The following is a 24,468-nucleotide window of genomic DNA, read 5'->3' as shown; positions in this document are numbered from 1 at the left end:
AGGGCAGCACAGTGGCCAAATAATTAGCAATTCCGCCTGGCAGTACTCGGGTCATTGGTTCGAATCCCAGCCATGGCACCAGCTGCCTGGAGTTTGCATGTTCTCCCTGTGCCTGTGTGGGTCTCCTCCGGGTACACCAGTTTCCTTCCACACTCCAAAGACATGCTGGTAGGTGAATTGGCTCCTGTCTACATTGTCCCTAGTATGTGTATGTATGGATGTGAGTTAGGGACCTTCGATTGTACGCTCCTCAGGGGTGGGGACTGATGTGAATGTACAATATATATGTAAAGTGCTGCGTAAATTGACGGCGCTATACAAGTACCTGAATAATAAATAAATTGGTGGTATTTATTCACCGCTGGGATTTTTATATTTTTTGCTATATAAATGAAAAAGTAAAAAAATTTGGAAAAAAAGTGTTTTTATTATAAAATTTAGCAAATAAGTAATCTTTCTTCATAAATATTGGCCAAAATTTATTCAGTTATCTTTTTAGTAAAAAAAAAAAAACAAATTAGTTTATAACCAAAAATTATAATTTTTCAAAAATTTTTTTACATCTTTTATTTTTTTATATTATTATTTGTTTTTGTTTTTTTTTTACATACTGTCACCCTAGCGGTACAGTGTCACCATAGTGACACTAGTACTTGATGATGAAGATTTTTTTTTTTTTTACACTGATTGCTTTTACACCTATAAAGGCTGTAAAAGCAATCATTTCTCCTTCTCTCTGGCTGCATTCTTGCAGCCATTGAGAAATACTGTGAGAGCTGTGATTGGTCACAGCTTGTCACATGGTACAAGGCTGTTGTGAATAGCCCTGTACCATGTGACCTCTGTGATCATTCACAGATTTCACCCGTAGTAAGCAATCATGTCAGAAGTGACATCTTGCTTACACCTATTCATGTGATCACTGATCGGTCAATCAGTGATCACATGATCAGGACTTCGCACAGAGGTCCCGTACAGCGATCGGTGTTCCGCTGTGTCCGGAGGACAGAGGGGGCACCGGATCGCGGTGCTGTGCATTCCCAGGGAGCGCACACAATCCAATTTATGCACAATCCGTTTATGAACGGCAAGCCGCCCTGCACTGCCACCGTCTGGCCGTTGATATACAGCGGCCGGACAGGAAGTGGTTAAGTTATCCAATAAAAAAGAAAATAATTTCTCATAAAAGCACTTAACAAAATCCAGTTGTATCAAAGTATTGTGAAAGTGTACGACAAGCAGGGCCGGACTGACTCATGGGGCCCCTGTGTCCTGGCGCACACTCAAACCACACCCAAAAAAGCCTATGAAAGGTACCAGGGGCATCTCATGGGGGTCCCCTACCGAATCCGGGCCCTCGGGCAGTGCCCGAGTGCTCAAATGGTCAGTCCGCCCCTGACGACAAGCATATAAGATTGACGTGTTCCACTGTATTTGCTTCCTCAGGATCCACTTGAAATAGATAGCTATAATAGTAATTAAAAAAAAAACATGAAATAATATATAACATCACAAATAGAACATAACAAGTAAAGGTAGTTTTATACAAAAAAAAAACTGGGGGATAAAGAAAAGAAAAAAAAAACAAAAAACACCAAAACACTACCCACACCTCTACCCTCTCACTCCACCAATGTGATCAAACAGGGAAGATCTCCACATAAGGGGGGCAAAACCATGGGGCCCCCTTTATTTGGAGATCTTCCCTGTTTTAAGCACATCGGTGGGGTGATGGGGTAGAGGTGTGTGTTGGGGATCGGAGGGGGTTCTTGGTATCTGGGTGGTGTTTCTGTGTTTTTTTTTCTTACCCCCAGTTTTTTTTATTCTTGTATGTATAAAGTGACCTTTACTTGTCATGTTCTGTTTGTGATGTTGTATTTAGGCAATTTGCTACGCAATACATACCAACCTAACAAATTATCTTTTACAGCAGAACAGCATATAAACCCGTAATGGAAGATTCGTAGATTGTCCGATATTCTAGTCTGTACCTCCTGCTTATCAGTTGCCACAACATTTCCATTTGACTGACTATCATGTAATACCTCAGCAAACATATGGTACAGATACACGATTTACTTTGATATTTCTCTTCATTACACAATGTACTCAAACTTTCCTGATCAATGTTCTACATCTCTGTTTTAATAATAAAAAAAAAAAAAGCTGAAAGCTTCACGACACCGTTGTAATGGGTGCAGAGCAGGGGCGGACTGACCACTTGGGAACTCGGGCACTTCCCGAGGGCCCGGTGTCAGTAGGGGGCCCCATGAGATGCCCCTGGTACCTTTCATAGGCTTTTTTTGGGTGTGGTTTGAGTGTGGGCGAGGACACAGGGGACCAATCATCCCCTATTGCCCGGGGGCCCCATGAGTTGTCAGTCCACCCCTGGTGCAGAGTGTAATAAATATCTGTCAATTAAAGATAATATAATAATAAAAATAAAATTGACCCCCTAAATATTATAATTTCACATCAAGATTCATGCCACTCACCATGGAAAACATTGGTACATTAAAAAAAAAAGAGTAACATTTGTAATTTTATTAAGTTCATAAATTGGCTTCATGTGTACTAAAAAAAATAACTCAGCGTCTTTTATTATCATTTTCCATCTCCAGGGCCAGTTGGATTGCGGGCTGGGAATATTGCTTTTACCAAGGGAATGTTCACATCGATTGGTACTGTAACAATTCATATTATTTTATTAGAATTGTGTAAAATTAGAACGTCCTGATTTTTTTTATATTGCCGTCATTCCTCTGTTGCCGAAAATGTTTAATTGTGAGGCCAGCCTTTTACCCTTTTATGAGGTCGCTGATGCTTACATGCCCAGGCCAAATTTTGCAGCATCATCATGTGTCTGTCCACATGACAATAACTCCATCACATCATTTAATTACTTGAATCATTTTTATATTTTTTAAAGATCTATAAAGCTTTGATTTGCTACACTGTTTCAACCACTTGAGGATTTTGAACAAATAACATTTTTAGGATGCAATTCTTACCGTATTTTTCGCCGTATAAGACGCACTTTTTCTTCCCCAAAACTGGGGGGGAAAAGTTGGTGCGTCTTATACGACGTATAGAGAGACGCGGCCACGGCCGTAGGAAAGGCCGCGGCTTTGGCCTATCTTAGTACACCCGGTCGGCCATCTTAGTACACCCGGCGGTGCGTACTGACGTCATCACCCCCTCTGCTCGTGGATCAGGAATGGGCAAACTAGGGATGTAGGCGGGGCAGCGTGACAAACTCCTCTCCTCTCACAGTCCGCCCTGAAGACTGGAACGGCGCGGGAACACGGCGAGAGGAACGCGCGGAGCAAAGGTAAGTGAATTGACACTATATGGGGGATGAATTACTATATGGGGGATGAATTACTATATGTATTGGGTTCAGAATCTTTTTTTTCTAGATTTTCCTCCTTTAAAATTGGGTGCGTCTTATATTCCGGAGCGTCTTATATGGCGAAAAATACGGTACATTCTGCCCTTCTTTCCTTTTTTTTTTTTTATTATATCTTATATTAATTTTAATTAATGTACCGTATTTGCCGGCGTATAAGACGACCCCCAACATTTTCACTCAAAATATAGAGTTTGTTATATACTCGCCGTATAAGACTACCCCCTCTTTCTTTTTGCTGGTGCCATGATAGGGTTGATAGGGGTTTGACTGCTGGACATTTTCTATGCTGTATTGTACTGTACAATGGTGCAGTACTGTGGTTGGCTGTATACAAAGCCTGATTGGATTGGTCCCTGCTCCCTGTCTGCCCTCCCTGTCTCCATGTCACTACCATGTCCCTGCATCTCCCTGTAATTGGCACTAGTGCGCAAGTCCGCATGTGCGAGCTCTGAGTAGACAAGGGGCGGGCCGGAGTGCCGCTGCTTCCCGCCGAGCAGAACGGGCCGGTCACGCCGAAAAGGCTGGCACCCCTGTATCGCTGCTGATGCTCGCCGCAGCCACGCTGATGACCCGCTGCGGCTGGTATGTAGAATGAGGTGGGCGGGCATCGGGAGGCCACTATGGGCACCGGGCGAGTATCGGAAGGCCACTATGGCAGCTATATCTATCCCAACTGAAGTGCACCCGGCGTATAAGACGACCCCCCCACTTGGAGGCATGTTTTTCAGGGCAAAAAAGTCGTCTTATACGCCGGCAAATACGGTACATTATTGCACTTTACACATATTTTTTCCCATATCAAAATTGTTTACACTAAACAAACAAAGAAAAAATCCTACACCCCTCCTCCGCAAACCAGCATTTTTGGATTTTTTTTGGGGGGGGGGGGTAAAACGGGAAAACACTGCTAATCGCAGCTAAACGCTAATGCAAAAACACTAAAAAAAGCTGAAAAACTCACGTTATCAAAACGTCCAGTGTGCATGAGGGCTAAATCAATTTTGAAAACAATGTTAACAAAAAAATCAATGCGCACATACACTGTAATCAACGTTTTTAGGTCATCATATTGTGCTCCTTCAAAACAACTAAACTGTCATTTTCCAGAGCAGCCTGTATTTTTCTTGTGGTTACCTATTGGTTTCCCTTTTTATCCCAAACATTTCTTCTGGCACTTGTGGCTGCAATCTTTTTTGGTCTACCTGACCTTGGCTTGGTATCAAGAGATCCCCGAACTTTCCACTTCTTAACAAGTGATTTAACAGTACTGATTGGCATATTCAAGGCTTTGGACATCTTTTTATGTCCTTTTCCATCTTTATAAAGTTCCATTACCTTGTTATGCAGGACTTTTGACAGTTCTTTTCTGATTCCCATGGCTCAGTAGCTAGCCTAGTCAGTGCTTCCATGTAAGAGCTAACAAACTCATTGACTATTTATACACGGACACTAATTGCAACTTAAAAAGCCACAGATGTGGGAAATTAACCTCTAATTGGCATTGTAACCCGTGTGTGTCACCTTGTGTGTCTGTACCAAGGCTGAACATTCCAGGGGAGGGAAACTTTTGATCCGGGGGCGGACACTTCTGATCCAGGTGCGGAGACTTCTGATCTGGGGGTGGAGACTTCTGATCCGGGCCATTTGGGTGATTTCTGTTATCATTATGATTTAAAAAGGAGCCAATGTGATAATAAATGACTTCATATGATCATCATCCTTCAATAAAAGAGCGTTTTTTGGCACGTATATTCAATATCAATGCCAAAATTTCACAATTCCTGCCAGGGTATGCAAACTTTTGAGCACAACTGTAAGTCTTTAAGTGACCTCTGTCCTTCATCATTACGAGATCGGGAAATACGGTATTTTCTGGCGTATAAGACTACTTTTTATACTTAAAAATATACCCCAAAAATTGGGGGTCATCTTATACGCCGAGTATAAAATATGAACCTTGGGTTTGTTTGGGTCAAGCTGGCTGGATGTGCAGTAATGTACATACAGTATACCGCGCTGAGCCAAGCTGGCTCAAAACAAATGTCCCTATGACAGACTAATCCGTCAGCCCGCTGGATGTGCAGTATATACAGTATACTGAGCCAAGCGGTTCAAAACGTACCGGTATGTCCCTACTGTAATCAGCCCGCTGGATGCGTGTATATACTGTAGCTGCGGCTATATACAGTATACACTGGGCCAATCACGGCGAGTGATGTATTCTACTAATGAATACAAAGCCTTCTTGGATTGGCTGGGTCAGAGAGGTGGGCTGATGATGTCACAACCTCAGCCAATCCGAGCAGGCTTTGTATTCATTAGTAGAATACATCACTCGCCGTGATTGGCCCAGTGTATACTGTATGTAGCCGCAGCTACCGTACATACATGCATCCAGCGGGCTGATTACCGTAGGGACGTACCGGTACGTTTTGAAACCGCTTGGTTCAGCGCAGTATACTGTATATACTGCACATCCAGCGGGCTGACAGATTAATCTAATTCATAAAAACGTGCCAGATGACATGTAGAAATCAATGGTGGTGATCCGTGAAGAAAAGCAGAAATGCGCACTCACCAGAAGACAGATATAAGTAAGCAGTTTGCATCAAAGCTGAGAGGAATTGAAAAATCTTTCTAATAAATTTACCAAGGGCTAAGGAAAAGAAAAAGAGAGCAAGAGATAGCACCACATGGCATGGGGTTGCATAAAAAGGCTTTTTAAAACATCCTTCCTGAGGACTGGTGACCAGAACTGAACAGTATACTCAAGATGCGGCTGAGCAAAGTAAAGTGGTAGAATTACAGATGCTTTTACCAAGAGGAGGAAGACCCCCTGTAAGCAGGTGACCCCTTCCGTCCATCCAGCTGTAGGAGACCTCTGGCTACCTGGATCATTTTTGAATAAGCTCTGCATCTTTTAGGGAGGATCAACCCATGATGACCAGACCAGTTTTCTCCTTGATTGAGGATCCATGAGCTTTGATGCATACTGCTTACTTATATCTGTCTTCTGGTGAGTGCGCATTTCTGCTTTTCTTCCCGGATCACCACCATTGATTTCTACTTGTCATCTGGCACGTTTTTATGAATTAAACTTATAGTGGACATTTTTCAGACTTTATTATTTAGAGCTGCACTTTTGTTGTTATTACTCTGTTTAAGTATATATTGGTTACTTAGAGTGCTTAGCTGCTTTTTCGGATTAGTGCTCACTCTTTTATTATATACATAGTGACAGATTAATCTGTCATAGGGACATTTGTTTTGAGCCAGCTTGGCTCAGCGCGGTATACTGTATGTACATTACCGCACATCCAGCGGGCTGTATGTATACTGTATGTAGCCGAAGCTACCGTATTACCACACATCCAGCAGTAACCATCTGATTTGGAATTTGATCCATATGATGACTGTCTTACAAATGTATCACAAGATGTCATTCATGAACTTATGATGCCAGAGGATGAACATGAGGATTTTGAAGGATTTTAAGTTCCGGTAAGTCATAACCATTTCAATTAAAAAATCTGATGTTTTTAAATGATGTTCCCTCGGAAGGGGGGGTAGTCTTATACGGCGAGTATAGCCCAAAACCTATGTTTTAACTGGAAAATTAGGGGGTCGTCTTGTACACCCAGTCGCCTTATACGCCGGAAAATACGGTACATGAAACCTTTATTACAACGTTCTGGGACCTACTCTTTGCACAGAAAACACTATTTTTGGGTTTGTTCACATCTGATTCAATGTATGGGCACTGCGATGGGAAGTAAAATGGCACCCCAATATGCCAATTTATTTATGGCTGACCTGGAGGAAAGATTCCTGAACAGCATGGAACAAAAACCATACAGATACTATTGCTATATTGATGATATTTTCATCAGATGGACAGAAGGTGAAGAAAACCTAAAACAATTTAACTCATTGATGAACACTTTTCATCCATCAATCAAACTAAAAATGGAATACTCAAACACACATGTCAACTTCCTAGACACCACAGTATACATCAGGGATGATACGCTTCACACCTCAATATACAGGAAACCCACCGACAGATGCAACTACCTCCACAGTTCCAGCTTCCACCCCCAACACAGGAAACGTGCCATCATACACAGTCAGGCCATTAGATACCACCGAATATGTTCTGACCCAAGAGACAGAGATAGACATCTTGGGAGACTACCAGACTCCTTCAATAAGAAAGGTTACAAGGACAAAACTATCAACACCGGCATAAACCCGAAGAGAAAATCTGCTTCAGTACAAAGAGAAAAAAACAAACAACCGTGTACCTCTAGTAACCACATACAACCCAGCACTAGAAGGGATAAGAAAAATATTCAAAGATTTACAACCCATCATAACAGAGGATGGAACTCTGAAAGAAATATTCCAGTAACCCCCAATACTGGCCTTCAGGCAACCCCCCAATACTGGCCTTCAGACAACCCCCCAATACTGGCCTTCAGACAACCCCCCAATACTGGCCTTCAGACAACCCCCCAATACTGGCCTTCAGACAACCCCCCAATACTGGCCTTCAGACAATCCCCCCCAATACTGGCCTTCAGACAATCCCCCAATACTGGCCTTCAGACAACCCCCCCAATACTGGCCTTCAGACAACCCCCCAATACTGGCCTTCAGACAACCCCCCAATACTGGCCTTCAGACAACCCCCCAATACTGGCCTTCAGACAACCCCCCAACCTCAGAAATAAACTAATCAGTAGGAAACCTCCTTCTGATGATTATGTCACAAATAATGGAAGCAAACCCTGCAATAAGAAACGCTGCAAACTGTGCAACCAAATCAATCCATCAAAAAGTGTTAAGACACTCAAAAGGGATCTTCAATATTTCCGGATCATACAGCTGCACCTCCAGTCATGTTGTGTACCTTATCCAGTGCAGAAAATGCAGCAAAGGATCCTATGTTGGTGAAACAGGACAGAAGGTGCAAACAAGGATGAATTTGCACAGACATACCATCAAGGAACATAAAGAAGATGACCTCTGCACACCTGTAGGACACCATTTCACACAACCAGACCACACTTTGGGAGACCTCAATGTTTTAGTTCTGAAAGGAAAATTCAAATCCATTCAGGAAAGAAAAACTTTTGAACTAAGAATGATAATTCTATTTGACACAAGAGATAAGGGCCTGAATTTGGACAAGGGATTCCTCAATCATTATCTAACAGTTTTATGACTATTAGCTAGACTCCCTCTGTGTGAGTGTAGTATCCCCCTTCCCCCCCTCCTTTTGCTTTATCTTATCTGTAGCCTTTTTTTTTTTTTTTTTTTTTTTCATCCCTTCTAACATTTTGCTTAAACTTTGTGATTTGTAATAGTACTGCTTGGAATTTGAAGAAGGGGACATACCCCGAAAGCTTGTCCTCAAAATTGTATGTTAGTGCAAATAAAAAAAGTATCACGGACAGTACTCAATTGTTTTGTTCACATCTGTTTAATTTCTTCTTCTGTAGAACCGGGCTACTACCAAGAGGGACACTTTGGTATCCGTATTGAGGACATTGCAGTGGTTGTGGAAGCAGATACAAAGGTTTTTGTATTATTCAAAAATTTTGGAAACTATTATATTGTTGTCGTTTGTAGTGAATTGAATTCACATTTTCAAGGAGCACAGACAGTTACATTTCAGGCATACCCAGAGTTTGGCGAGCTGAATTTCCTATTAGTAGGGATGACTGCAAAGTTTTTTTTAATCTTGCTTTCACAGCAAAAATTAGCAGATTCTCAATTGGCAACATTTCCTTGAAATTGCCTTCTTATTTCACTTTGGGGGGGATTTACTAAAACTGGAGCACTCAGAATCTGGTGGGAGCCAATCAGCTTCTAACTTTCAGGTGGCGCACACACCTAGTGCATTATCCAAGGTTTATTGAAAGGTATGAAAGGTAAAAACATACTCACAGAGGAAGCATGTATCTAAAAAGCATTTGTATAATAACGATGGCCACAACGGCAAGCAAGGTGTTCCAACTGTCAGTGCGGTCAAATGGCTGACGCGTTTCGGGGACGAGTCCCTTTCCTCAGAACTACTGACCAGCCTGTATGAAAGTCAAGCGGTAAATAACCATACAGAGGTCCCCCTGCGCTCCACGGAATCCTTAACCCAAGCCAGTTGCTGTCACCTTTTCTCTATACATTACATTACATCGAGTTTATATAGCGCCAAAGGGTTTGCTCAGTGCTGTACAATAGAGGGGGGGACAATACATGAAACAGAACCGCAACAACAAACAGCACACGAGGGGTTAGAGGGTCCTACTCTTTCGAACTTACAATCTAGGAGGGAGGGGGTAGTGGTACAGGAGGAAGTGGCTGTGGGGGATGGAGTGGTAGGAGGAATGAAGGAGAACGGCTGTTAGGTGAGGGTGGTGTAGGCTTCCCTGAAGAGGTGGGTTTTCAGGGAGCGCCTGAAGGTGAGGAGGGAAGGTGACAGTCTGATGGATTGGGGTAGTGAGTTCCAGAGGATGGGGGAGGACCTGGAGAAGTCTTGCAGTCATTCGTTGGAGGAGGAGACCAGGGAGCAAGATAGAAGGAGGTCCTGTGAAGAGCGAAGGGTACGGGTAAGGTGGTACCTGGGGATCAGGTTGGTGAGGTAGTTAGGGGCAGTGTTGTGAATGGCTTTGTAGGTCTGAGTGAGTAGTTTGAATTTGATGCGTTGGGCAATCGGGAGCCAGTGGAGGGAGAGGCAGAGGGGGGTGGCAGAGGTGGAACGGGTGGTGAGGTGGATGAGTCTGGCCGCTGAGTTCAGGATGGTCTGAAGCGGGGAGAGCCTGCACTGGGGTAGGCCGGTGAGGAGGGAGTTGCAGTAGTCGAGGTGTGAGATATATATAAAACCGTTTTGTGATATGATAAATTCCCAAAATAAATTAAAATCATAAATATATACCAAGAAATATAAAATATAAATAAAATAAAAAATACAAAAATTCCCCAAATCCAAAAAGTCCAATAATAAGTCCAAAGATAAATCCAAAAATAAGTCCAAAAACAGTGTCCAAAATTCCAATCTTTTCCCTCCAAATACGAAAGTTGACCTCTAATTCATCCAAAAACGTACCTCAAAAAAATATAAATATAAATAATCTAGTGCAATTCAATTAATTGAAAGAAATCACCCCGTGCAACTTCACACTTCACTTCAAAATATTTGTGAAAAAGAGAAAAAAAAAAAAAAGTATATATAATTAAATGATTCCAATCTTAATGAATTTTTTTTATATAGTGCATTTAGACACATCAATCCAAAGTGTACACACTCTGTGATCACTGCAACTCAGTGAATACCATCAACCACCACACAATATTACTAAATACTATTACCCTCTGTGAGTATTATGAGAGCTCTACAAACATTATGGATCAGTAATCCTCCAAATTCTTCTTTAAGAATATTTTTTCCAAGGTCCTCAGAAAGATAAAATGGTCTTAGGAGCAATATTCAAAGTATAGGGATAACATTTATTAGTAACTCACATATTAAAACCAGATTATCAGCTCCAAACATGGTTTCTATCTGTTTCCACCAAACATTTCCTCCACCATGTGTTGATAACCTTAAAAATGGCCGCGGCGACACTTCCGGTCTGCGTACGTGCGTCTTGACGTCACTCCTTTAACGCGTTTCGTCACTTCCGGACTTCATCTGAAAGGAGGCGTGAGATAATCAGGGAGTGTACGAGTAGTTTAGTGATGTCTGGGGTAAGGAAGGTGCGTATCTTGGCGATGTTGCGGAGGTGGAGCCTGCATGTGTTTGTAAGTGATTTGACATGAGGTTGGAAAGGAAAGGTTTGAGTCCAGAAAGACGCCAAGGACTTTGGCTTGCGGGGTGGGAATGATGGTGGTGTATCCTATACCATAGGTGTCAGGGCTCCCAGGGTATGACCAGAGGTGTGTGACTGACGCAGGGAAACGCAGACTTCAGATATGTTATAAACAATATAATTTATTAACACTAACAATACAAACATAAACGCAGTGCAATACTAAAACATAACACAGTGCAAATAAACCCAACCAACCACCCACAGATAACAGTACATACAATGCAAGCGTCGTCAGGCAGGCCGGGTCAATATCAATCGGGCAGGTAGGTACAGGGGGAGCAAGCGGAGAATGGTCGGGGTCACAAGCCAGGTTCAGCAGGTAGCGGGCAGCGTGGTACAGAGGGTCAGGCAGAGGGATGGTCAGGAACGAGCCGGGGTCAGAGCAGGAGAAGTCAGCAGGGGTCCAGATCAGGCAGGGTCAGCAACAAGACAGGAACTGGATGCAGGAACAGGATACAGGGCCCAGGAAAAACATACACCAAGGCAGAGTCTGCAGGTCTGGCCATCCCTTAAATACACCAGTATAAGCAGTTTCAGGTGTTTGGCTGGCTGCAAGGTTGAGTCTCTGATTGCTGGGAGCACCCGCTGGCCAGCCCTGGTACTGCAGCCCATAAGGCAGGTGAGTCCCACCATTGCTGGCCAGTCCATTCCTGACAATAGGATATGTGCAAATAACAAAAAATATATTGTGATGAAGCGCTCAGCTTATATTGTGTATAAAAACAATTCATTAAATCCCCTCTAAACTATTAATAAATACCATGATTACAACAATAAATTTGTGCTCAAATAAATATAAAATATACAAAAACACTAATGATCTATTACATGAATTGTGCCAGATCACACTCCTATTGGGCCACCTAGTGGCTAACTAAAACAAGCAAAACATAAAATAAAGTGATACCACTTGTTTTGTGCAAAGTGACAGGTGTATCAAATAGATAAAGAAGTAAAAAACAGTCCAAATTACATGTAATACCAAACTGTGCAAATAATAAGTGTCACAAAGCCTTATGTATAAAGGATCTCAGCCTGGTTATGTTATTCCACTGACTCCACCGACTTAACTAAGGTCCCCCTCCGGGGTAATGAGTTCCTCTCCGTCAACTCTCCTCGCAATATGGACTCATATATACAGGACATATATGTTGAGAAAAGAACAGACCTCCATAGTGCAACACTGTTTTAACCACATGCCGCCCAGCCACTGTAGAAATACAGCGCCAGGGCGGCACGGCTGGGCAAAACCACGTTTTAAAACGTGTGTTTTTAAAACAGGTAGGGGGCGCGCGCGAGGCGTGCCTCCATACCTGTCCCGCTGATCACAGCCGTGGATGTCAGTCGCCAGGTCACAGCCGGTCGTTACCGGCTATGTCCCGGCGGTTGGCAAAAATCAGTGACAGAGAGCACAGCTGCAGTAGCTGTGCTTTCTGTCAGTTCCCTGACAGCTCCAGGACACGCTGATCGGGACAGAAGAGTTTATCTCTCCCAATCAGCGGTGTTCCCTGCAGTACACACACCCCCCGCCCTCTAGTAAAACACGCCCCTCACACAGTTAACCCTTTCACTGAATAATAAACTTAACCCCTTCCTCCCCAGTGCCATTAATACAGTCAGTGTTTTTTTTTTTTTGCACTGATCACTGTATTGGTGTCACTGGGGATGTCAGTGACCCCAAGTCAGTTCCCCCCCAGTGTCAGAATGTCCGCTGCAGTCCCGCAGTCCCTCCATAAGTCCCTGATCGCCGCCATAAGTCACTGATCGGCGCCATTATTAGTATAAAAAAAAATTTAAAATCCCAGTATCTTTCCCGCCATTTGTAAACGCTATAACTTTCACGTAAACCAATTAATTTACATGGATTGGGTTTTTTGTAGCAAAGACATGTCGCAGAATGCATTTTGGCAGAAATTTATGACTAAATTTGATTTTTACATTTTTTTTACTGGACATGTTTTATAGCAAAAAGTCCAAAATATTGTTTTTTTTCCTCAAAATTGTCAGACTTTTTTTTTTATAAAAAAAAATAAAAACCGCACAGGCGATCAAATACCACGGAAGGAAAGCTCAATTTGTGGGGAAAAAAAAGGATATAAATTTCATTTGTGTACCGTATTGCATGACCGCGCAATTGTCCGTTAAACTAGCGCAGCGCTGTATAGCAAAAAAATGGCGTAAATTGCAGTATCTATCCCATAGTTTTGTAGACGCTATAACCTCCACACAAAGCAATCAATATACACTTATTGGGATTTTTTTACCAAAAACATGGAGCAGAATACATTTTGGCCTAAATTTATAACCAACTTTGAGTTTACTATATATTTTTTATAGCTGAAAGTAAAAAATATTGTTTTTCTTCAAAAGTTTTGGTCTTTTTTTGTTTATAGCGTGAAAAATAAAAAGCGCACAGGTGATCAAATACCACCAAAAAAAGCTCTATTTGTGTGAAAAAAAGGACGTAAATTTCGTTTGGGTGCAGCATTGCATGACCGCACAATTATCAGTTGAATTAGTGCAGCGCCGAGTAGCAAAAAGAGGCGTGGTCATTAAGGGGGTAAATCCTCAGGAGGGCGAGGGGTTAATGCACTTAAAAGCTCCAAAAAATGAACACTCACATGTTTTCCAATTCACCAACACCTGTGTATTGAACAATTATTATTTGCACAGTTTGGTATTACATGTAATTTGGACTGTTTTTTACCTATTTCTTTATTTGATACACCTGTCACTTTGCACAAAACAAGCGGTATCACTTTATTTTATATTTCACTTGTTTTAGTTAGCCACTAGGTGGCCCAATAGGAGTGTGATCTGGCACACTTCATGGAATAGATCATTAGTGTTTTTGTATATTTTTATATTTATTTGAGCACAAATTTATTGTTGTAATAACGGTATTTATTAATAGTTTAGAGGGGATTTAATGAATTAATTGTTTTTATACACAATATAAGCTGAGCGCTTCATCACAATATATTTTTTGGTAAATAACCATGGCTGGATGCCTTGGGAGCAGACCTTCACCTCCTCTACTTGTTATAGGGCGAGGAATTGGAGGGGGTTAATTAAAAGTGCAATATTTGGTCATTTCTATAAACGCATATACATATATATAAAAGACACCTGTCCACAACCTCAAACAGTCACACTCCAAACACCACTATGGTGAAGACCAAAGAGCTGTGGAAGGACACCAGAAACAAAATTGTAGACCTGCACCAGGCTGGGAAGACTGAATCTGCAATAGGCAAGCAGCTTGGTGTGAACAAATCGCCCTATAGCAAGATCACATGATTTTGCACCCTATCCAAGCTGCCATTTGCGGCCACATCTGTTAATCACCGGGTTTCGGCCGGTGATTACTCGCCAGCACCTGCTGATCACCAAGTATTACCAACGGGGGAGAGGTCTGTATGTAAACAATACAGTTCTCTCTGCTGTCAGCTCCTGCACACTGCTTTGTATGGCTCTGCATACAGTGGAAAGCACACACACAGCACACAGTTAACCGTTTGGTTGCCCCAGATGTTAACCCCTTCCTGCCTAGTGCCATTAGTACAGTGTCGGTGCTTTTTTTTTAGCACTGATCACTGTATTGGTGTCACTGGGGATGTCAGTGACAGAGTCAGAGTGTCCGCCACAGTCCCGCTATAAGTCGCTGATCGGCGCCATTTGTAGACGCTATACCTTTCACATAAACCAATTTGTTTACACATATTGGGATTTTTTCAGCAAAGACACGGAGCAGAATACATTTTGCCCTAAATCTATGACAAAATTTGATTTTCCACATTTTTTTATTGGATGTGTTTAATAGCAAAAAGTAAAAAATATTGTTTTTTTTCCTTCAAATTGTCAGTATTTTTTTGTTTATAGCACAAAAAATGAAAAAAAAAAATGCAGAGGCGATCAAATACCACTGAAAGAAGGCTCAATTCATGGGAAAAAAGGACGTAAATTTAATTTGGGTGCAGCGTTGCATGACCGCGCAATTGTCATTCAAAGTAACGCCAAAAATGGCCTGTTCGGTGGGGGGGGGGGGGGGGAATCCTCTGGAGGGCGAGGGGTTAAAGTCACCATTCGGTGTACAGTGACAGGGTGCCTTTAAAAGCAACATGTTACACATTCCTTCTCACCTTCACAGCTCCTCCCACTCTGTCCTTCTTTGGAACCATAACAAGAACATACAGGGAGCAGTGACATCACCCGCATCTGTCATGTGACAATGTTCAGGCATATCGATTGGCCAGTACCAGGGGCGGACTGACAACTCATGGGCCCCCGGGCAATAGAGGATCATGGGGCCCTTGTGTCCTCTCCCACACCCCAAAAAGACAATGAAAGGTACCAGGGGCATCTCATGGGCTCCCATACTGACCCCCTGGCCCTCGGGCAGTGCCTGAGTACTTGAATGGTCAGTCCGCCCCTGGCCAGTACGCATGTGACCTTCACAGTAGGAGGTCACATGCTCCCTTATACGAAGTGGTATCAAAAAGTTTCCAGACTAGTTTTGTAACACGCCAACAGATGGCAGCACAAGGCTTCACTCACAGGGAGCGCAGACCTCCACAAGTCAGTGTGCCAAAAGACATCATCCTGTGTACATCGGGAGCTGTGCAACTGGTGCTATTCTGACCACGGGCGTTACCACGTCTGCTATTTCATCACGGACAGCAAGTTAGAACAAAGAGCAAATGTGAAATTCTACCTGAAACTGGGTAAACCTGCCGCAGAGACGTTGGCATGAATCGGCAAGTTTACTGCGATCCTGCAATGAGTCGTTCGAGGTGTCCTGAGTGGCACATCCGCTTCTAGAGCGTAAGAATGTCACTGGAAGACTGGAGAGATCAGGAAGACCTTCAACGAGCTCAAACCCCCCGAAAATGCCCTCGTCACCGAAGATGAAGGTCCATCTCAAAGGTGGCTGTTTTGACAACATCCAGCGATTTGCTCAGAATCTCACAATTGCTCTTTGTTCTAACTTGCTGTCCATGGTGAAATAGCAGGTATGCCCACATATAATAATAATAAATATATTTTTAAAATATTCTTCCCAAATATACTGCCATATATTTGAAATACTACAATTTTGGCCATATTCAATATATTTCAAAATATATATATACTGCATGTTGAAATGCGTTTTTATTGCGAAATATATGAAAAATATTTTTAAAAATACATTCCAAATATACTGTATGTCTTTAAAAATACAAATCTACATTTTTTGGAATGCATTTACAACATATATGTAAAAATATATGTTAAAATGACTTTTATATGTTAAAAAAAATCTGTAGAATATATATTTTTAAATTTATTTTTTAAAAATATATTCAGATTTTTTTTAACATATCAAATAGTCATTCTAACTTATATTTTTACATATATGTTGTAAATGCATTCCAAAAATGTAGATTTGTATTTTTAAATATATGTAAAACTATATGTTAAATTACTTTTTATATGTTAAAAAAAATCTGAATATATTTAAAAAATATATATTTTTAAAAGTATATTCTTCAGATTTTTTCAACATATAAAAGTCATTTTAACATATAGTTTTACGTATATTTGTAAATGCATTACAAAAATGTAGATTTGTATTTTTAAATATATGTAAAAATATATGTTAAAATTACTTTTTTATATGTTAAAAAAAATCTGAAGAATATACTTTTAAAAATATATTTTTTTAAATATATTCAGATTTTTTTTAACATATAAAAGTAATTTTAACATATATTTTTACATATATGTTGTAAATGCATTCCAAAAATGTAGATTTGTATTTTTAAATATATGTAAAACTATATGTTAAAATGACTTTTTTATATGTTAAAAAAAGTCTGAATATATTTAAAAGAAATATATTTTTTAAAAGTATATTCTTCAGATTTTTTTTGTTAACATATAAAAGTCATTTTAACATATAGTTTTACATATATTTGTAAATGCATTCCAAAAATGTAGATTTATAATTTTAAATATATGTAAAACTATATGTTAAAATTACTTTTTTATATGTTAAAAAAAATCTGAATATATTTTAAAAAAATATATTTTTAAAAGTATATTCTTCAGATTTTTTCAACATATAAAAGTCATTTTAACATATAGTTTTACGTATATTTGTAAATGCATTCCAAAAATGTAGAATTGTATTATTAAAGACATACAGTATTATTGAAATGTATTTTTAAAAAATTTATTTATTGAAATATATTGAATATTGCCAAAATGGTAGTATTTCGAATATATGGCAATCTATTTGGGAAGAATATTTTTAAAATATATTTCAAATATATTTTTCTTCCATGTAGGTGGTAACGCCTGTGGTCAGCACAGCACCAGTTGCACAGCTCCCGTTTGTACACAGGACGATGTCTTTTTGGCACACTGGCTTATGAAAGTCGGTGCTCCCCGTGACTGTGCATGCAGCCTTGCACTGCCATCTGTTGGCGTGTTACAAAACTGGTCTCAAAACTTTTCGATACCGCCTTGTACCCATATTTTAGGGGTACTGCAATGAAACAAGAATTGGCAGGGGTGCAATGTGAAGGTGAATATATGGGGGGGGGGGGGTAAAAAGACCCCGTCACTTTGCCCTGAATGCCATATTTACCATGTGACCCTAACCAATTGTCGGTACAATGTGTTTTGGCTCGCTCTGTGTTGTGTAATCGAGTCAGCCATGTGATGAACTCACTTCTATATCTCCATTGCAGTACACATTTGGAGGAGAGAAATATCTCACGTTTGAGAAGGTAACCTTAGTGCCCTATGACCGAAATCTGATCGACACCAACCTGATGACAGATGTGCATGTGAGTTATCAAAAAAAAAAAAATAATAATAATGATACTTTGTAGTCAATGTTGAAATGCATTTTTATTACAAAATATATGAAAAATATTTTTAAAAATGCATTTTCAAATATACTGTATGTCTTTAAAAATATATTTAATCTACATTTTTGGGATGCACTTACAAATATATGTTAAAATGACTTTTTTATATGTTAAAAAAAATCTGAAGATTTAATTTTTTTTTAGATATATATTGAATACGGCCAAAATTGTAGTATTTCAAATATATGTCAATATATTTGGGAATAATATTTTTTAAATATATTTTTCCTCCATGTGGGTGTGGTTTCTAACAGCAGCCCTGGAGACATCTAATGGTCAACTAATAAATGTCAGGGGGGCATAATGTCAATAATGTGACAGGGATGCTGGGAACCAGTATTCCCAGTTCACTTGGCATGCTTTTATACCAGGAGTCACAACCCAGAAGTGACGTCTGGCAGGTAGTGCAGAGGTGGTGCAGGCGTGAACAGGGAACACTAGTATGTATTAGGCTGTCATTAGATTAGGACAATTAAAACAAAACCTATGCCCTCTTATATTAGGTGTCCCCATCAGAGTCCCAACCAGGGGCGGACTGACAACTCATGGGGCCCCCGGGCAATAGGGGATCATGGGGCCCCTGTGTCCTTGCCAAAACTCAAAAAAGCCTATGAAAAAGGTACCAGGGTCATCTCATGGGGCCCCCTACTGACCCCGGGCCCTCGGGCAGTGTCCGAGTTTCCAAATGGTCAGTCTGCCCCTGGTCCCAACTTACATCAGGGGTCCTCATCAGAGTCCCTCTTTTTGGCAGGGTCCCCATCAGAGTGCCCCCTTTTATCAATTGTCCCCTAGTTACAGCGCCCCCTTGCATCAACTGCCTGCATCAGAGTGCCCCCTTACATCAATTGTCTGCATCACAGTACCCTCTTACATAAAGTGCCCCCACCAGAGTGCCCCCTTACATCAACTGTCCCCATAAGACTGTCTTGTGGTTCAGAGGATGCACTCTCGAAGATCTGGAGGGGCACAACTAATATCTTGGGAGGGGGAACAGCTCACCCCAGCACCCCCCTAGATCTGGGCCTGACTCAGAATCCCCCTTACATCCAGGAGTCCCCATCAGAATTCCCATTTACATCCAGGAGTACCAATCAGAATCCCCCTTACATCCAGGAGTACCAATCAGAATCCCCCTTACATCCAGGAGTACCAATCAGAATCCCCCTTACATCCAGGAGTACCAATCAGAATCCCCCTTACATCCAGGAACCCTCATCAGAATTTCCCAACTATCCAGGAGTCCCCATCAGAATCCCTCTACCATACAGGAGTCCCCATCAGAATCCCTCTACCATACAGGAGTCCCCATCAGAATCCCTCTACCATACAGGAGTCCCCATCAGAATCCCTCTACCATACAGGAGTCCCCATCAGAATCCCTCTACCATACAGGAGTCCCCATCAGAATCCCTCTACCATACAGGAGTCCCCATCAGAATCCCTCTACCATACAGGAGTCCCCATCAGAATCCCTCTACCATACAGGAGTCCCCATCAGAATCCCTCTACCATACAGGAGTCCCCATCAGAATCCCTCTACCATACAGGAGTCCCCATCAGAATCCCTCTACCATACAGGAGTCCCCATCAGAATCCCTCTACCATACAGGAGTCCCCATCAGAATCCCTCTACCATACAGGAGTCCCCATCAGAATCCCTCTACCATACAGGAGTCCCCATCAGAATCCCTCTACCATACAGGAGTCCCCATCAGAATCCCTCTACCATACAGGAGTCCCCATCAGAATCCCTCTACCATACAGGAGTCCCCATCAGAATCCCTCTACCATACAGGAGTCCCCATCAGAATCCCTCTACCATACAGGAGTCCCCATCAGAATCCCTCTACCATACAGGAGTCCCCATCAGAATCCCTCTACCATACAGGAGTCCCCATCAGAATCCCTCTACCATACAGGAGTCCCCATCAGAATCCCTCTACCATACAGGAGTCCCCATCAGAATCCCTCTACCATACAGGAGTCCCCATCAGAATCCCTCTACCATACAGGAGTCCCCATCAGAATCCCTCTACCATACAGGAGTCCCCATCAGAATCCCTCTACCATACAGGAGTCCCCATCAGAATCCCTCTACCATACAGGAGTCCCCATCAGAATCCCTCTACCATACAGGAGTCCCCATCAGAATCCCTCTACCATACAGGAGTCCCCATCAGAATCCCTCTACCATACAGGAGTCCCCATCAGAATCCCTCTACCATACAGGAGTCCCCATCAGAATCCCTCTACCATACAGGAGTCCCCATCAGAATCCCTCTACCATACAGGAGTCCCCATCAGAATCCCTCTGATGGGCACTCCTGGATCTAGAGTCCACCCTTACATCCAGGAGTGCCCATCAGAGTCCCTCTGATGGGTACTCCTGGATCTAGAAGGGACTCTGATTGGTACTCCTGGATCTAGAGGGGACTCTGATTGGTACTCCTGGATCTAGAGGGGACTCTGATTGGTACTCCTGGATCTAGAGGGGACTCTGATTGGTACTCCTGGATCTAGAGGGGACTCTGATGGGGACTCCTGGATGTAAGGGGAATTCTGATGGGGACTCCTGGATGTAAGGGGTATTCTGATGGGTACTCCTGTATGGTAGGGGGATTTTGATGGGGACCCCTGGATGTAAGGGGGATTCTGATTGGTACTCCTGTATGGTAGGGGGATTCTGATGGGGACTCCAGGATGTAAGGGGGATTCTGATGGACACTCCTGGATGCAAGGGGGGATTCTGATGGGCACTCTTGGATGTAACAAGGGACTCTGAAGTGCACTCCTAGATGTAAGGGGGACTCTGATGGGCACTCCTAGATGTAAGGGGGACTCTGATGGGCACTCCTGGATCTAGAGTCCACCCTTACATCCAGGAGTGCCCATCAGAGTCCCTCTGATGGGTACTCCTGGATCTAGAAGGGACTCTGATTGGTACTCCTGGATCTAGAGGGGACTCTGATGGGGACTCCTGGATGTAAGGGGAATTCTGATGGGGACTCCTGGATGTAAGGGGTATTCTGATGGGTACTCCTGTATGGTAGGGGGATTTTGATGGGGACCCCTGGATGTAAGGGGGATTCTGATTGGTACTCCTGTATGGTAGGGGGATTCTGATGGGGACTCCAGGATGTAAGGGGGATTCTGATGGACACTGAAGGATGTAAGGGGGATTCTGATGGGTACTCCTGGATGCAAGGGGGGATTCTGATGGGCACTCTTGGATGTAACAGGGGACTCTGAAGTGCACTCCTAGATGTAAGGGGGACTCTGATGGGCACTCCTGGATCTAGAGTCCACCCTTACATCCAGGAGTACCCATCAGAGTCCCCTCTAGATCCAGGAGTGCCCATCAGATGGACTGGGGGAGGAGGTCATGGCTGACTTGCTGACAGTGGATGCGCCAGTCTCCCTAATACAACACACGGACCAGCACATCCACTGACAGCTAGCTGAGGTATTTTCATGGACAGTTACTGCAGGCCGGATACAATCTTGTAGCAGGCTGGATGTGGCTCGCGGGTCGTAGTTTGGGGACTTCTGGTTCAGAAGATGATCTTATTTGGATATTAAAAGTAAGTTAAAGTTCTAACAGTTCTGTCATTACAAGCTAAAGGAGTTTTTTGTTTTGAGATTAGAATTTCTCCTCCAAACAAGGATCATATTAGTTCCATTATTTTATATCCAGTATGGGGTGAACTGCTACTTATAATAAAGCGTACAATGCTACTACCCATCCATTCCATAGACCCGCAGTAAAAGAGTTTGCACAGCTGTAGAGAATAGTCCACGAAAATGGTCCACAACACCGTAGCCACTCTTAAAAATTTTCATTCATTGAAAAATCCACCGCGTACAAATCACGATACAAAAAAGTTGACGTGTTTCAGCCTATACGGCTTGAGTCATAACTAAAGCTATGTAGGATGAAAGGCGTAAAACGTGGGGTCGTTCAATAAATGAAGATTTTTTAAGAGCAGCTACGGTGGTGTGGACCATTTTCATGGACTATTCTCTACAGCAGTGTTTCTCAACCTTTTTTCACTCAAGGCACCCTCAAAAATTATGGATAGTCCCAAGGCATCCTTTAAAATTATGAACAGTCCTGAGGCACCTTTTAAATTTATGGACAGTCCCGAGGCACCCTTTAAAATTATGAACAGTCCTGAGGCACCCTTTAAAATTATGAACTGTCTTGAGGCACCCTTTAAAAGTATGGACAGTCTTGAGGCACCCTTTAATATTATGAACTGTCTTGAGGCACCCTTTAATATTATGAACAGTCTTGAGGCACCCTTTAAAATTATGAACTGTCTTGAGGCACCCTTTAATATTATGAACTGTCCTGAGGCACCCTTTAAAATTATGAACTGTCCTGAGGCACCCTTTAAAATTATGAACAGTCCTGAGGCACCCTTTAAAATTATGGACAGTCTTGAGGCACCCTTTAAAATTATGGACAGTCTTGAGGCACCCTTTAAAATTATGGACAGTCTTGAGGCACCCTTTAAAATTATGGACAGTCTTGAGGCACCCTTTAAAATTATGAACTGTCTTGAAGCACCCTTTAAAATTATGGACAGTCTTGAGGTACCCTTTAAAATCATGGACTGTCTTGAGGCACCCTTTAAAATTATGAACTGTCTTGAGGCACCCTTTAAAATTATGAACTGTCTTGAGGCACCCTTTAAAATTATGAACTGTCTTGAGGCACCCTTTAAAATTATGAACTGTCTTGAGGCACCCTTTAAAATTATGGACAGTCTTGAGGCACCCTTTAAAATTATGGACAGTCTTGAGGCACCCTTTAAAATTATGAACTGTCTTGAGGCACTCTTTAATAGTATGAACAGTCTTGAGGTACCCTTTAAAATCATGGACAGTCTTAAGCAGGGGCGGACTGACCATTTGGAAACTCGGGCAGTGCCTGAGGGCCCGGGGTCAGTAGGGGGCCCCATGAGATGCCCCTGGTACCTTTTTCATAGGATTTTTGAGTTTGGGCAAGGACACAGGGGCCCCATGATCCCCTATTGCCCGGGGGGGCCCATGAGTTGTCAGTCCGCCCCTGGTCTTAAGGCACCCCATTCTAAATGTGAAAGGTTTTAAGTTAGCAACATCCACACATGTACGACACCCAACATTACAGGTGATTTATTCTTCCAAAGCAAGTACACTTTTTGGAGGGTCCAACTAGGATGCGGTGCAGGCAGCTGACATCCTCCTTATCAACTGATGATGTCATTGGTTGTCAGGAAGCCGGCAGCTAGAAGGTGGTAAGGGTGCACAATGAAAGCCTGGGGCTCTGTGTAACTAAAAGGCAGGCTTGTATACAAGTTTTGGCCAATTTGTAGACATTTTGCCAAGGCACCTCTGAAGAAACCTCAAGGCACCCCAGGGTGACTGGGCACCCTGGTTGAGAGAGGCTGATCTACAGGATGAACTGATATCCTATACCAGCTATGGTGAGTGGCAGGTTCATTGAATAATTTATTTATTATATCTGTGTATATGATGAATGGATATCCTGCATCAGGTATGGTGAATGGCAGTCTCATCGATTTTAATTCATTTATTGTGTCTGTGTATCTGTTTCAATAGCTCAAGCATGTAGACAAACACTACAAAAAGATCAGACAGATCATGCTGCCGGAGCTGCAGAGACAGGGCCGCCATGAGGAGTACAAGTGGCTGGAGAAGAACACGGAGCCTCTGTCCCCGGGGACCATTGTGACGGCCTCTCTGTGTGTACTGTCTGCATCTCTCATTGTCAGCCTGTTCCGCCGGGAAGTGGGAGCCTGACACCGATCACCGACACCACGACAACCTCAGTGCTCTGGATGTCCGTGGAAACCTCACCACTCACTCTTGAGGAACCCTAGAGTACCATGGACCCCACACACCAAGACCCACAAGCAGGACTATCTTCAATAAGGGCTTATTAGGGTCCAAAATACATGCAAAAAAAGATAAACTATTAAAGTGACTTTTCTATTATATTCTGTGCTCCTTGTGTTATCTTGACTGTATCTTTTTTTTTATTTTTTTTAATCATAGGACTAAAGCCAAAACCTTCATTCAGTTATACATTCCAGGCAGGGGCGGACTGACAACTCATGGGGCCCCCGGGCAATAGGGGATCATGGGGCCCCTGTATCCTTGCCCAAACTCAAAAAAGCCTATGAAAAAGGTACCAGGGGCATCTCATGGGGCCCCCTACTGACCCCGGGCCCTCGGGCAGTGCCCCAGTGTTTAAATGGTC

The 24,468-nt window shown here is 42.4% G+C and overlaps 1 protein-coding gene across 4 annotated transcripts in view; it reads left to right on the top strand.

The window, feature by feature from the left end:
• Positions 1–24,205, top strand: part of LOC149435932 (xaa-Pro aminopeptidase 2-like) — a 107,120-nt gene extending 82,915 nt beyond the window's left edge. For 3 of the 4 annotated variants that reach the window (XM_089662250.1, XM_089662251.1, XM_089662249.1), the window contains 4 exons: positions 2,622–2,681; positions 8,917–8,993; positions 18,021–18,119; positions 23,808–24,205. In XM_089662250.1, the coding sequence (XP_089518376.1) occupies positions 2,622–2,681; positions 8,917–8,993; positions 18,021–18,119; positions 23,808–24,008 (437 nt within the window). In that variant the 3' untranslated portion in view covers positions 24,009–24,205. The remainder of the gene's footprint in view (positions 1–2,621; positions 2,682–8,916; positions 8,994–18,020; positions 18,120–23,807) is intronic. The other variant, XM_089662252.1, reaches the window with a different exon arrangement.
• Positions 24,206–24,468: the final 263 nt, after the last annotated feature.

The sequence above is a fragment of the Staurois parvus genome, unplaced genomic scaffold (assembly GCF_062004578.1).
Source record: "Staurois parvus isolate SC_StPar_1 unplaced genomic scaffold, SC_StPar_1.0 ptg001447l, whole genome shotgun sequence".
NCBI classification, from domain to species: Eukaryota; Metazoa; Chordata; class Amphibia; order Anura; family Ranidae; genus Staurois; species Staurois parvus.
This window is presented reverse-complemented; position numbering and strand designations above follow the sequence as displayed.